Source organism: Chelonus insularis, unplaced genomic scaffold (assembly GCF_013357705.1).
Source record: "Chelonus insularis isolate UGA/USDA-ARS -01 unplaced genomic scaffold, ASM1335770v1 contig_159_pilon, whole genome shotgun sequence".
Classification (NCBI taxonomy): domain Eukaryota; kingdom Metazoa; phylum Arthropoda; class Insecta; order Hymenoptera; family Braconidae; genus Chelonus; species Chelonus insularis.
Window position 1 is genome coordinate 94,385 of NW_023276399.1, and position 16,454 is coordinate 110,838.

Here is a 16,454-nt window from a genome sequence, read left to right on the forward strand (position 1 = left end):
TAAAAATAAGGGTAGCGTTGGTTTCGTTGAAAATCAGATAAAAGTAACCTATGAAAGAATAAAAAGGTTAAAAAAGAAAAAAAGAAATAGCAACGACGAATAAAATTTTTCGGAGTAACATTTTAGTAACCCTCCTGATGTGAACAAACTTGAACACATACTCAAGAAATCATTATAACATGAAAGATGAAAAATGTGATTCGCGTGAAAATGAGGGCTCTATATATTAGCCGTCACGCCTGAAAATCGAGGGGACTTTTATACACGCGACATGGACCAACGATAGCTTTCCCCGGGGATGGTAGTAGTAGAGCACAGTCAACGTGAGGCATAGAGAGGAGTTTCGTTCAGAGATTAGCCACGAGAGAGCGTAACGTTGAGAAGCACGTTCTGTTATTGAAGTCCTTCGTATGATGAGAGAAGCCCAGTGTTGTTTCGAACAGCGTGGCGCGAGTTTCGAGTTACCGCGCTTCATAATAACTACATAGATTTTTTTCTCATCTCATGGGAATTAAACTACTGAAGAAAATTATCGCATTAGTTCTTTTGTGACGTGAAACTGTGCAGTGGAAGGAAAATTTTTTTACCGTATTTTTTCGTGTTATTTCATACATCACAAGAGGGATTCGTTTTTTTTCCGTATGTTCTTACACAAAAAAAAATTTTTTATAAACTAAACATCCAGAGCAAACGAGAAATAAAATAAAAAAATGAGAGAATAGATAAAAACAGTCTCGCTAACCAGCTAGTTAACATCTCTCTTAGCTTTATTAGTCAGAATTTAAATTAATTATTGCGGTTATAATAACATTTGATAACCCACTAATACATCATCATCATCATCATCAATAGCCGGCCTAGTCTCGAATGTTGGGAAAAAAATAATTCAGTGGACCCGCATCATCATCGATTGTTGAAAGATTTATTATTAATTATCTACTTCTTCCCCCGCTTATTTTTACACAACAAACGGCGCCTACTTATCTACTTACAGCTCACTCGAGTCTCGTAATTATTTTTTCAATCTTCTCTTCTCTTACATTAGAATCTCACCGGATTATATATAATATGAGTACCGTTCATAAAACCGTTGTTAGCAAAAGCAGAAAGTGAAGAAGGTAATTTGCATCCGTTCTAAAATGACAGATGCACTTTAGGATGAAGAATGACAGATGACAAAGAATATTTGATGAACCAGTATACTCTTATATATTTAACCGGTGTCATTATGAACAAACGAATTCGTCAAATATATTATCCTATCGATTTTTTTCAACGAAACATAGCTAAAAGGTTCACAAGAATAAGTCGTGTATTATACCGTAGCATATTTTTATCGTTGTCAAGTATCCTCAAAAGTTCTTAGAACCTTGTATTTTCTTTGTCGACAATTTCTTATAACTTTTATACGGACAAGCTTACTAAGTAACTATTTGGCTTCTTCTCAACAATGGCTTATCTTTCACTCTTAATTTAGTTGATATAAAACAAGTCTTTAGTGACACTAAAATAATTGTTTATTGATTTTTGCCATCATCATTTATAGATGAGAAATGTTTATTTAATGAATGAAGATACATTTGACAGGGCGAATAATTTAACCTTTCAATAAATATTATTTCTTATTTAATCAATGAAAACTGTTGAGTGAGAGCCAACCAAATCAGCCAAAGAACTTCCGTTTAAACTTTATCACCATAAATTTGACGTCGTGCATAATCTATTGCTTTACAGTTGTCTGCACTTCTGCAGACAGTAAATCCGTTATGTTAGCATCATCCAGCCCATAGAATACCTAACCAACTATTGGCAACATTATAAAAAAAATTAGTCTTTTAAAAGATTCTTCTAATATTGATCCTTGACACGTCCATTAGAGGTTGGATTATCATGTCGAGTCTATCGACGTTTCTACATGGCATATGTTTACTGCATTCACCCGGAAACGGGATCGTATATTCTTGCGATAGTCACAGGCAGTCGATCCCGTTTGTCGTGTTCCCCTTTCATCCATCCTCAGTTCTCGCAATCCTCAACCACGTTGACTGTATGTACATCATATATATACTTGTATCGTTACTAAGACGTATTTCGCCTTCAAGCACGCTTCACTTATTCGTGCACGCACTTCGTGCTCTTTTACATCCTTTTTTCTTGTACGTAAAGATCAAGAGCTACTCATGAGTCCAGAAACTCGCTTCCTTATATCAAGCATGAAAAGTTTTTTCACTTTATTTTTAAAGTCATTCCTTTTCCTATTTTCCACTGCTTCTCACCCATCTATTGCTCCTTATTCAGCTATTGGTTAGATCTCCAGGGATTAATCTCTCCCGCTTTATGGGCTTTCGATCTCTGTGGTTGAGAGAATATTCCTCTGATTTTCCCACGAGAATCTAAGAAAAGAACTTTGAGAACTATTGAAATCGCAATAAAGCTAATTATTTAAAATGAAATAAAAAATTTTTCGAGTTTCTATGAAAAAATCTCTTTTATAATATTTTTTAACATCTCTATTGTTGAAAAAGTGAATCGAATTTCTGCTGTAAAAAAAATTATGTAAGACAGTAACATAGTTTTCAAAATAAAAAATAAGTGTCGTAATAAATATAATTGTTTTCAAATAAAACTGATAGTAAAAATGTGTAAACAAAATGGCAAAAGTCATTGGAAAATTCTATTTGCAATAAAATTACAAAAGAATAATTGAAGTGTAAAAAATGAAATGAAAACATCTTTGCCTTCATTATTTATGTTTGACAGATAAAAAGAAAGAAGTCAAGTAGAAGAATAGAGTTTATAAAAAATTCACTTGCTGTGATTCTCTTGTCAATATTATGCTTATTTCTTTCTTAAAATTTTGGTTGATTTTATTTAATGACCCGGAGACTGGAGAAGATATTAACTTCCGGCTCTCGAGATATGTTTGACGTACATTGCATAAGGCAGATGGTTCTTTCTATAGTGATTCTTTCACTCGTTTCCTCTCTTCTCTATCATCATTTCTTTTTTTCAACTCGACTTCCAATTTAAATAACGAAACATGCGCTCTCTAGTAATTTCAACGTCAACTCGTCTATCTTCTTCTTGTACATGCAAATCCGAATGGACGTGCAATGCCGAAACTCAGAGAGAACATTCGTTGCGAGATTTATATTTATTCGTTGCATTTGGTACAACGTGCGTTTTACTCTTCGACTGGTCGATGCCAGTGCAATAATGGAAACTCTCTCGTTGACACTATTCCAATTGAATTAAAATTATATACGACCTGGTACTGAATTCGCTATCATACATACATCATTTCGTTTATAAAATATACATGCAAGAAATGGAATTTAATTTTTTGCGTTTTTCCAACATACTCCAATGTAGATAAATGTTGTATACAAAAAATATTTCTTATTAAGAAGATTTATAGAAAATTGTTGCTTTTTTCTCCTTGATGAATATTCATTGGAAAACATAAAAAACAGCAGCCGTTCGAGTCATGATTATTGCATTATTTTTCTTGATGAGTATTAATTGGATACATATTCAATCCATTGTCATAATCGAATGAAAATTAATCCATTTTCTATCTATTAGAGATTTCAAAATAAATGCAATTAAAGTCAGATTTATTTTTACTCAATAAATTATTTTTACTCATCTTTTTATCTTGAATGATTTTATTTTATTCTTCAGAAGCTATTAAATTGAACACTAACACTTTTTTCTAGAGTTATAGATTATATTTATATAGGTAGTATAGAGTATATCCTGAGTTTGGTCCTGAAAGATAAATGAAACACTTCAATATCGATTTACTAGTGTCGTCAAATATTGTCTTCTTCTTTGCCACGTGTCTATAAAATTACTCTTCAAACTTCACCTTTTCTCCTACGTAATATTTTAATGATAAGTGCGAGGGAAATAAAAACGGGTAGAATAAAAGATAAATATTAGTCCACACCCACACCTATCATCAGGTCATTCTGAACGTCCTTGTATTCATAAGCAAGGAAGCATACGCACGATGAATAAGTCGCAGATGTTTTCTTATAAACCACACGTTCCAATAAAATTCTCTCCCTTTCTCTCTTTATTCGCCATTCGCTCATGTACAACCCTCTTCAACTCTCACTCTCATGCACTTCCAGGCAATCTTTTTGACCGCACACCACAGACTAGGATTTTTAAAATCAATTGCTTCCATCATCTTTTTCATAGAATAAAAAGCCCAAGTTATGGAGTTGGATCTTTTTCGTGAGCAGTGGGTGTAGTGGAAGAGGAAAGAGAAAGATGCCTGTATTCATTTATTTTATTTATACACAATTCGGTTAAGATATGCCGACTGTTGGACTCTAATTGATCTTGAAATCTGTAGGAAGTGGCTAGCAGAGGTGGCATTGTACACATTTAGGGTAGCGTGGGTTAAATAAAAAATTAATTCGTAGTCATTTTAGAGAATTATTTAGCAAAAAATTCATTAATCATTGAAGTTTACAAAATTGATGAATTAAAAAATTATCTAGTTGGGACATGAAAAATTATTCACTTTGTTAGGTGAATAGATAGCTAAAAGTAAAAAAAAACTACTTTTTAGTAGATAAAAACAGGGCTTTAAAAACGCTAGTATTAAGAAGGTCGAATATAAACTTGCTCAAGAAAAATTTGTTCCTTTTATTAGAAATATTTTCTTCAGCAAAATTTTTTATTTGAGACTTGTTTTTTTCTCTTTTGCATTACGATATTTTCATATTTTCTGTGGGAAATTTCCGAAGGATTGCAATTTAATGTAAAAATTTTTCTCATGAAGTAAAACTAAAACTTGAATCATGTTATAAATATTTTTGCAGATGCAGTGGGATTATTTTCAGGTTTCATTAATAATTTTTCGATAGAATAAGATAGAAGTTCGTAGGAAGATAGCAAAAGAGATGTCTGTGGTATCATAGAAATTCAAGAAGGTGAAGTAAAAGTCAAGTGATCAAATGTTTTGGTTACATTAAATATATACATGTATTCATGTATGTAGTAGTTTGACATAGGATGCTTTGCCACATAAAGCTCTGCTCATATACTACATTGCGTAGGCTCATCTTGCTACTACCCTTCTTCCTCGACTGACTTGTCAATTCATCATCCGCTTGAGTCCCGCGAGCGTCCCTTTCATCCGTTGATTATATTCCACGATGAAGGAATGCCTTGAGTCGGCTTTTATCAATATACAAAAGAATATATCTTGTCGTGATTGTACATAGAAATATTTAGAAGAGAAATTTTTGATTATTATTAATGATGTTAATTTATTCTAATTTATCACATTATCAATTGATGATATTTTTCAATCGATTTTCGGGAAATAATTTCTTTCTTCGATCATCAAAGGTTTATTCTAAAAATAGAATAATTAAGTGTACTTATTACTATTTTATTTGACCGCATTATGATTCAGAATTATTCGTGAAAGATCAACATAATTTTACTCTTTGAAATATGATGACTGATGATGAATAACATGAATGCATCATCATCCTGTCTTCCTATCAGCGTCTTGTTTTACTTTTTTTCCACCTTTTTTGTCTCATAAAAGTCTAAAGTCATGCTTTTGTTTCCACCTTACTTAGATTGACCGTATATTACTTGCCAAGCCTTGTGCAACATCCAATTAATTAAGACAAAAATCTTTAATCTATTTTTTGCTTCAAATATCGACAAAAATCCAACGATTTATTGACTTTATATAAACTGTGAAAGAGAATGGAATGAAAAATTATCAACTTTTTTGACCTACAATTTTTAAATAACACAATCAATAATTTTTGTTCAATTCTTCATTCTTGTCTCAATTAATAAATCAAAATGTCTTTTTAGACATTGAAAATTTTCATTTAACTGTTACCTCAAGCAATTATTTATTTTTACGACACTATTTGGCCTATAAAATGAGGAAAAGTAGACGATGAAGCTAGGAGGGCATTGGAGATAAAAAGGGCAAAATAAAACAAAGGCATGGAGATAAGAAAAAGGAAAAATGTAGGATAAATTCGGGGGGTAAAAATCAGTTGAGAGGCTCGTTTAGGAGGGATTGACTTGAACTATTGTACGAAAAGTGTGCATATATGTGACTCAGGTCTATACATCAAGACAAATGGGGTACTTGGTTCTTTTTTTTTTTATTAAACGACCATCATTGGCAACGGTTCAAAAGAGAGACCTACGTTGTGAATCGTTATCGGTTTTTTCGAGTGGAACAGTTTACTCAGATTTCCCGGGTACTTGAATGGTCGTAACACGTCCTGTATCTCTGCTTTCTCTCACATGTGATCGTCTGCAGGTATCGTCATATCGTCTCTCGCTGGCTCTATCTCTCGTTTGCAATAATGGAATTGGAAGTTTGCAGCCATTGCTTTCCAATAAAAGAGCTACCAATTCACACTGTAGACATTTTACTCGCACGTTTGTACTTTCACTATCGTTCACTTTGTTTTTTTCTCTTTAGATACATTCACACTTTTCTGACTATGCCTACTTGAAGTGGCTAGACATGTTACAAATTTTTTTTCTTTTATTTCTTCTTCCAATTCAATTATTTATTATTCAATCAAAAAATTTTAATTATATTTTCCCATGCAAATATTTATTCTTTTTCAATCAAAAAATTGATTGAAAAAATATTCTCTTATTCGAACTGGACGTATTTTACAGTAAAATATAATTAAATAGAAAATCTATAATTAAATATTTAATTGAAGAAAAAAAAAATTTCTGAATAAATTGTTATCAGTTAGCATAAATTTATTGTTATTATTTTTAATGATAATTATTAGAACGATTTTTGTAGTTCGACTAAACATCATCTCGACATGAATTCATAAATATCATAAATACAGAGGATATGAAATACTTTGGCTGCCTACAACAGTGAAACCTGATGGCGCAACGAGATAATCGTTGTTGATCTCTAACGAATGGAAATTTTATTAAGCGAGCTGTGATATACTAGTGTGGGTGTTTTATTAATAAAGAGAAGCGCTAGAGCGTTTGAATTTCCCGTCATCATACAAGACATTTATTTTCACACTTGCATATTTCCCTATGCGTCGCGTGCTCGCTTGAAATTACCCTTTTTCTCGATATCTTTTTAATGCCGTTCGGTCGACCATAAGGAACCGCGACGTCGCATCTATTACCTTCCCTCCTATCTTTTATGTTTTTTTTTTTCTTTTTTCTTCCGGAATCACGGAGCACGGGGCTCGATACGGCAATTACACTTGACTACAATGCAACTAGAGATTCTCCTTAGCTACCTAGGATGTTATAGAAATTATATCCATGTAGACTTTGAACGTTGGGTCGAAACTACTCTTGTAGGCTTCTTTTCACTTGCATAATAGTAATTAATGGTCGTAATGTAATTATTGTGAGCTCTAAAAAATTTTTATTGGTATTAATAAAACTACAATCTCTCTCTCTTTTGCACCATCGCTATGTTAATCTCTTCTACACTTGTCGACTCTTTTATACATTAACCTGATTTTGTTGGCCAATCATCTGCGTCAGAGAGCCCTTGAGAATTGTAGAAAAATTTATTTCACGCTCACATCATCTCAGATCTATTGCGAAATAATAACTTTACAAATATGCGGGTCGATTTTTGCTGCACAGTTATAATAACATGGTGTATTCTAGAGTTTATCGTTATTCATTAGGTTTTGACATCGGAATTTATTCAACGGGAAATTTTATTTCTACTTCAGTTGGTAATTAAGTCGAAGATAACTTTACAGTAGAATAGATTTTTAAATTGAAGTTCTAGTGTTTTTCAAAAATATTCTATTATGAACTAGAATATGATTTAATTAAATAATTATTTCAATAACAATTGCATTCGTTCAATTTCTACCCAATATTCCGAAAAATATTAGAAAGTAAGGAAATATAAAAATAAAAGGATTGGCTAAAACATTTGAAGCCTTTGACGAATTGCTAATCAAACAATCACCATATTTACCTAAAAAAAACAGGTACAATAGTTATAGCACAAGGTGAGGTATTTCTCAAACACATAATAACAGAGCTGTCAGACATTGTGTCCACGTTCTAGGTGGTAAGGGGTACACACCCAGCATTGAAAGTTGACGATGGGAATGTGGCTCGTTAGGAGAGTCTATCTTAGTCGCGCTGTCGTCTGTCGCGAGAGGATACCAAGGATTAGCCAGCTCACAATAGAATAGGTAGTATTATGGCATAGTGCAGCTTTATATACTTGCTTTCGAGGTGGTTGCAAACATCGGTGACGCACTCAAGCGTGTATCTACACTGGCAATGAATAGAAAAAAGAGGGAAGTGATTTGCAAGGATCTACTAGTCTTACACCGTTGAACGTCTCCAACTCATCCATTCTCTTATAATACTTGATCCTCTTGATTTTACCACGCATCGTTTGCAAGCGGTTTTGCTTCGTAAATGATGGAATCATGATCGGCGCCTTTGTTGCTCTTCGAACATGTTTATCTACCTCGTCTTTTGATTGCAACGCGAAATACACTTGAGCACTTCATACCCTCGTTAACGTCGCTTACGGCAGTAAATGGACTTGGTATTTTTTTCACTCAATCCTTTTTCTTCTTTACTTGCCGACTATTTTCACGGCGTTGGCCATTCTCTATGCTTCTCGCATCTTACATGTCTTCCGGCCAGCTACGTTGCATATAATTCTCGACTTTTCCGCAAACTATAGACTAGAATTACCTTCTACAGCCATCGGCAGTCGGGGCAAACAGAAAAAGAAACCGGGAGATAAAAAATGTTGAGATCATTTTACCGGAAGACACGCTTCGCAAGACTTGTTGTAAATTGAAATTCTTCTATATTCGTTTTTCCGAGAGAATTTATACTACATCGGAGAATAGCTGCTACTGAACAACCAAATATTTACTCTTATCAATGATTTTCCTTATTCTCATCTATTTCTGTACGTGTGGAGATCCTTTTTTATTCTGTACTTTTTCGAGTGTAAAACACACTTGTCAGCCTCAAGAATCCACCATGAGAGTGTTCTTTACTTTGGAACAACTCTATTGAAGAAATATATATATCACACTTTTGAACTAAACAAAAGTTGTTCGTAGTACAGACACGTTGAAATTGGGAAAATATCTTCTTTTAAAGTTTGTTTCCTATTTTTTCATAAATATGAAAACATGATAAAATTTTTTTTTATCGAATAAAAATATTCTAAAAGTATTTTCCGTTTATTACACTAGTAATGAAATATTGAGTTTTTCCTTTTATTTACGATTAAATCTGAAAAAGTCATTCATTGCATATCAATATTTATTCTGTCGTATTCCAATAAAGAAAATCCTTTGAACTGCATATCGGTTTTAATCTACTTATGGGCGGGCATCAAATTATTTCTAAAAATATATTTAATGCACGATGAATGCTCATATAGCGTAAAGTCTAATTTTTTTTATTCATCCAGCCGTAAATTTAAAATGAATTTTCTTCCGAAGATGAAGATAGTCAGGAATAACTGTGGATTTCTTCATTTTGTAAAAAAATCTTACGAAAATTCTTCAGAGTTTGTTGAAGGAAAAATTTTAATTTCGTTGAAAGGTGTATTTTTATTCGACGATTTTCAAACAAGTGTCTCAAATTTCCGGAAACACCTGGAAGTGAAGGGAAGATAATCCCGAAATGAATATAGGGGAAAAAATAGGTGATAGTGATGGCACAAAAAATTCATCACTAAGTAGATGCACCTGTAAAAATCTCTAGACGACAGGTAGATGCTTAAAGGCCAGCATGAATCCTGTATTTTTCAAAGCTTTATGCAATGCCTTTTTACTTGTTTTCTGAAGTCGATCTATATAATACTCTTTTCTCTCTCTCTCACGCATTCCTCTCTCAGCTGACTAGCTCTCCAGTGAAACTATGGAAAGCAAGAGAGTACAGATAAATGACTCGTGTTACTGCAGAGTGTGTAGATAAAGGGTTTCACGAAAGAACTAAAAGAATCGCGTGTGCCTCCTCAACATCGTAGAAAGATACTGAAGAAGAGTGAGTGAGAGAGCTCAAGGGCTTTTCTTCAGGCTCGTTGAATTTTTATAAGGCAGAAAAGCTGCTTGAAAGTCGTTTGTCTCTTCCGCATTCTCATTTAAATTTTCGTCGACGTTTATTTTCTACTCATTTTTTTTTGTAATTGCCAAAACAATTAATCAAGCAAAAAAACTTTATGCTGCATGCAAATATCATCAAGACGGTACTATTTTTGTTTATTTTTCTTTATCACAATTTTCTAGAAATTTACTTTACGTAATTTTTTTGTATGCTTTATTTTTCATGAAAACTTTTTATGTCAAAACTTCGACAGAGAGAATTTGAAAAAAATTGATATAAAATTTGATATGGTGATATTGTAAGCAAATGGATTTTTTTTTGTTATATAGAAATAATAACTGTGATAGATAGTGGTTTAGATTGCATTGAAATTTTGAAAATTGAACAAAACTTTCGATGGGTTGTGATGTTAAAAATTCACTTCTCATATTGGATAAATCAATTGATCCAAACGATTCAAAAAAATTCATGTCCAATTGAGATCAACCATTTTTTAAAAATATTTTCCATAAATCTCTGCAATGAATAAAAAATTGTTTTGTACAGATTTTGATAAATTTTACTTGATGGAGAAATTTGATAAAAAAACAACGAGTTACGGATAAAAAAAGGCACCCTGCTGATAAATAAGTCCCTTCATATGGTAGATCATTCCAGTTAAAACGTGAAAAATGTGTAATATTATTGCCACATCTTCTCGTTAAAATTTTATTTTGAATTTAGTATATCCAGTCAGTGGAACAGAAAATCTTTTCAACGAAGATTAATTGATTTTCAGAGAGGATTATATTTTTTGTGTTCAATAAAAATAAGCTAAAGTGTTACATTGCCTTTTAATTAATTTCTATCAAACATTTTTCAATGTTATTTTTTCTAAAAAGGAAAATTTTTTAATATTTCTATTAAAAAAAATTATTTATAAAATTTTTTTATAAAGTTCTCTTTACTTTGGCAGTCTTTATAAAATTTATTCTGAGAAAATGAAAAAACTTGATGTAAGATTTAATATAAAAAAATTCTAAGCAAATAAATTTTCTTATCAACGTGAAAATTACATTGTTGAAGATGTCTTTTTCCTCAGCTATTCACATTTATCATATTGTCCAGCACTTTCTGCTCAAGTTAAGTTTCAAGCACGCGTGAAAACGATAAAAGTTGATAGAGAATCTAGCTGGTTCTTGAGACATATCAGTTGCTCTGGGACATATATACAAGTGTTCTATATATGTCTAACATAGAATTTTTCATCTGCAGCATAATATCTATATTTTTCCAACGTTGACATTTTGTATCGAGGATATGGATCATCGCCAAGAAGATTTAACTCATGAGAACCTCAAGATGTAGACAAAGCTCAGAAAATAAAGATAAGAGAACAATAAGCTGAAGAGATGATAGAGTTGATGAAAAAAGTTGATTATTGATTTCCCGATGCCCTCGAGGATGTCGGAATATTCTCTGAGTCATCACCGAGCTTGAATAAATCGACGCAAAATAGAAATGCACAAGCATACGACTCAGCTACGGGGTCCAAATGGTTCTACCCCTGTTCGTGGTCCCGTGAGACGTTGGAATAGCTTTCATGGCGGGGGCGTTGGAAATTTTGGGGATAACTTCAGCAATGGGGGAATTTGTCTTGGTCAGAAAACACCTCAAGAGCCCTATAGAGCTGTTCCAAAAGCTGTACAAGCACTCAGAAGTGAAAGCGTCGACCGAGGTCATCGAATTCAACCCCCACCGCCCCCAGCATTTCCCCGTCGACGATTTTCCGTTTGGTGAGTCTTAGTGAAACATCTGAAGGTCAACTTCACATCTATAACAAGCATTTTATTTGAAAACTTTTCTTTAATTATACTGAAATAATATTCTCATGAAAACTTATCCGGCCACGTAGATTGTTTCTTGACATTTAAAGGTCACTAGATGAATTAATTACTTTAGGAAATACTACTTTCGTTGGAATAATTAAATAACATCTAATGTGTATTATGGGGTAGTGTGACTATTATTGTGTCTACGCTGAACTTTATAAAAGCTGACCCTTATGTTATATTATGTATAATATCAAGACAGACATTTTCAGTGAGGAGAATTCGAAAACTAAAGGGGAGAAAAAGTAAATATTTTCTCATCATTTTAAGTGGGCGAATCTTACGATGATACATTGAAATTACTTAGTCCGGGGATTGATCATTTTAATGTGATTAAATGGCTTTTCTTTATTATCAAAATTTGAGTTCATTATTATTTATCTTGTATTACGTAGTATGAATTTCCTTTTTCACTTAACCTTTGACATTAAACAAAATAGAAAAATTTCAATAAACAAAACTTTTAGTGATTGTTTTATATACAAAAGGGAATATTATTATTATGTTTGTTTCCATGAATAAATATTTCTTTTTATTTAGTTTCTTACAATAAAATGAAAATTAGAAAATATTTCATAAAAACTTTTGAATAGAAATAAAAAAAAAATTTTTTTTCTTATTTCTAAAAAGTTTTCTGTATAAAAAAGTCTCTTATAAATGTTCATTTTTATTATTGAAGTTTGGCCTTAATTTGTGCTATAAAAAAGCTTAACAGACTGTAAAAAAGTTTATAAAAAAATAAGTACTAGAATTTTTTATATTAAAATTAAGTCTTATCCGAATAGTGAATTAATTATGAAGCAAAATTTAAATTTTAATAAAATTGACAAAAAAACTTTAGATATTAAATAAAATGATAAATGAAATTTTTTTAAACAATAAACAACCCAAGCTCAAGATAGACAATATTTTTTAATTTAACTTTAAAGTAGGTGGAAAAAGAAAAACACTTGAGATGATATCAATCACAATGAGATGGGGGATGAGTAACATTTAAAAGCCGTGGAGTCTTTGTCGGGAAAATTCACGAGGGAGAAGATTAATTCGCGAAAGCGTTACCGCAGGACAATTGAGCACAAGTATAGTGATGAAAAAATGCTGCGAATAAAAACAGAAGAACACGTAGGGAAATTAGAGATTAAAAGATAAATATTCGTAAATGTAAAATATTGCTGATGTCCTTGGTTTCAAAGCTTGCGCCGTCGTCAACTCAATCGATCCAATGCGTCGACAAATACGCACACGTACACATGCAAGCTAAGCTATTCTGTAATATATTTATATAGATGTAATACCCATATATCTTTATATACATGTTACGTATCGAGAACTCTCAGTCCTAAATTACATAATGGAATTGAATGCCAACTGTATTCCCTCTGTTTCTGATCATCCCTCGTTGCCTCAACCACACGCACGTGTGTTTCGGGTGAATGAGTGGTTAAGGTTATCTAGTATTGCGCATAGTTGGTGAATCCTCTCGTAGAATTACATGGAAAACATGGCATATTGCGTTTCCCTGTTTTGTAGCGTAGGTCGCTCCCCGAATTCAAACCCTATTAAAGTTGCGACTGTCACTATTAATGCTAGAATGTTTATTGTTATTTATAGACATATAAATTGTCTAAAGTATTCTGGGCACCCTTCGAGCTTTAGCTTTGACTATTATATACGAATTTTAGCCATTTAATCGATTACCATCGGCCATGGAAGAGAGATTCTTTGTACAAACATTGAAAATGAACTGTTAAATTGTCATGGTAAATATTTAACAGGTTGATATGAAGTTGATTTAAAGGAAATCATTAATTTAAATTGAAAAATTATCGTAGAATGGGAATTTTTTCATCTGTGATTGCTGTTATATTGATGAAATTATATTTTAGATTGAAAAAATATCGTACAACTAATAATAATTTTTTTTAACAACATTTTATTTATTTTTTTTTTAATGTAATATTCAGATTTATTACTTTTCTGACTTTTTATTTTATACAAAAAAAAGCACGTAAAAAAGTGGGATATAAATTTGATAAATTTCAGAAAAAAGTTAAAAATAAATTAAAAATTTTTTTCCAGTCTTTTGTGAGTACAGAAAAGCGTTGGCTGTCGTACATCTATATGTCTATCTATCAAAAAGTCACATGAAAGTAAAGTGAAATTTTATTATGACTGATTCACGGTTGTATTTTTAAGTATAATAAGCTAAGAATACGATGATGGTTATATCATTATTCCACTTTTAAAGATATTTAGTTAGATAAAAGATACTTGAAAAAATTCTTACAATTTAATAACTCGTAAATCATGGCATTAATTAGTAAAACCACCTAAAATATTTCCGAGGTCCAGGATTATCTGAATTTAATTATTACGTTGAGTTTATTACACAACAAGTCAATAAAAATTGATTGCAAGTTTATTTTATTTAAATAAAAAGTCATAAAAAATAGAGAAAGTGAATGAAAATAAAACAAATTCAAAAAATATGTTAATGAGTTAATTAATAATAAATTAAAAAAGTATTTGAATTAAATACAAATGAGATATTGATGTAAATGAGAAAAGCAGTTTGAATAGAGATTAGATTGTTAATAATTAAATCAAATATCGTGAAATTTATGGTAATATAGTACGGATGATGGATAATTGACTGAATGCCGATTACTTGTCTTGTTTCCTTTATGACATTTATAGACGAGCTTTGATCTCATGACGAATTTGTCCAATACATGAAACATATGTGCTAGTACGTACATAAAGATCGACAGATATGTATGTGGAGCATGTTGTGAAAGCACTCAAATGTTGGATGAAACAGGGATTAGTTCCGATGTTAATAGCCAGAACTTGTTCATTCAAGGAGTGGCTTATTGATGTAGAAGAGAAGTAAACATCTGTTTGCGCACACCATCAGTAACACAAGTATATCAACAAAACAAACTTGTATCTGTTTTGTTTGTATATAATTAAAGATCATTTTCACCAATTGATTTCTACGAACGTTAATTAAATTTATTATTAATTATTTCATTACGTAAAAATTCCTAAATACTTTGACTGTAATGTAAGTTTGCGAAGTTACTCTGCGTGACTAATTACTTGCAGCTCTCTCATTATCGCAATGCGCTGAAATAGTCGAGAATGTAGGAATTATTGTGAATATAAAGAATTTTATGTTTGATTGTTTGAAAACAATTTACCGCAGGTTTATGTTTCTATTTAAAATGATTACTCTTCGCATAAATGTATTTACTAAATTGCTTCGAAGAATTTACCTATGTTTAAACATTTTACGAAAAATAATTAGTTAAATAGTTTTTTTAAAATCATTTTGTTTTGTAATTTAATTTATTAACAATAAAGTATAGGAGGAAAAATTGTTACTAAGATGAAATATTTTATAAAAAATGCTTGTTAACAAGTGTCTAGAATATTTTTTAATTAAACAAAGAAATATGCTTTTGTGTAACTATAAAATATAATTGAAGGAAAAATGTTATGGCTTAACAACATAAATTCCAGCAGGATTCTGAAGGAAATGTTAAAGTTAATAGAAATCATAAAATAATGATAAGAACAACTACAGACGATAATAAAAAAAAACAAGTTAATATTTTTTGCTTCACTTTTTATCTGAGATAAAGAAAAAAAAAATAACTAGACGTGAGGGGTTTTGAGAATGTTCATAATATGCTAATAGTAACAGTACATTTCTCAAAAAAGGATATAGAAAGGTTATAGAGCTCAAAAGTCTGGAAGTTGGTGGTTATTAACGTCGTCGCGACGCCCACTTTGTGGGTGTATAATAGCACGCGTGCGAGAATCACAAAATTGTCTGCGAGAGAGAAAGACGGCGCCTGGGTGTTAGCGTCAAGACGACGATGACGCTTCATCCCTTTCCTTCTTAGCAGAGAGAAGCTATTAGGCATGAAATTCACACTGCAAAAAGGGACGTAAAACCCTTCTAATTCTATATAAGCTGATGTATGACTCTCCACCTCTTTGACACGTGCCGCACCCACGCAAATATTTCATCGCTCAAACTTGCCTTCATTTAAAACTCGACCACAAAACTTCATCCAATTACGATATCCATGAATACGAATAATTAACAGCATGCCCTCTGGGCTTCATTTGTTTCAGCTTCGGCAAACGAACTGGAGGCAGTGCCAGGAGACCCAACGAATGCTTCGTCCTCGAGCCCTCCGAGATGATTGTCGTGAGTATTACATTTATATTTTTTTCATATCACACTCCAGATTCGTTTAACTTTTTTCCTCCACTTTAATCTACTTTACTGTTGCATTGCAAATGTAATCGTAAGGCAGGGAATCGTATTGTTTCAAAGTAGAAGCAGTGACAAAGCTTTATTCATGGAATTTATTTAAGGTCAAGGGTCTATTGTTTTGTTTTGTTTTTATTTTAATAATCGAACTGTTATGTCATGAGCAATTAAATTTTCTCATATAT

General features: G+C 31.9%; 1 protein-coding gene across 6 annotated transcripts in view; it reads left to right on the forward strand.

The window, feature by feature from the left end:
- LOC118064050 (rap guanine nucleotide exchange factor 6-like) overlaps positions 1-16,454 on the forward strand; it is an 82,768-nt gene that overhangs the window by 39,067 nt on the left and 27,247 nt on the right. For 5 of the 6 annotated variants that reach the window (XM_035078403.1, XM_035078409.1, XM_035078405.1 and 2 more), the window contains one exon: positions 16,128-16,203. In XM_035078403.1, coding sequence (XP_034934294.1) covers positions 16,128-16,203 — 76 coding nt within the window. Of the gene's footprint in view, positions 1-431; positions 640-11,364; positions 11,886-16,127; positions 16,204-16,454 lie in introns of those variants that run through there. The other variant, XM_035078404.1, reaches the window with a different exon arrangement.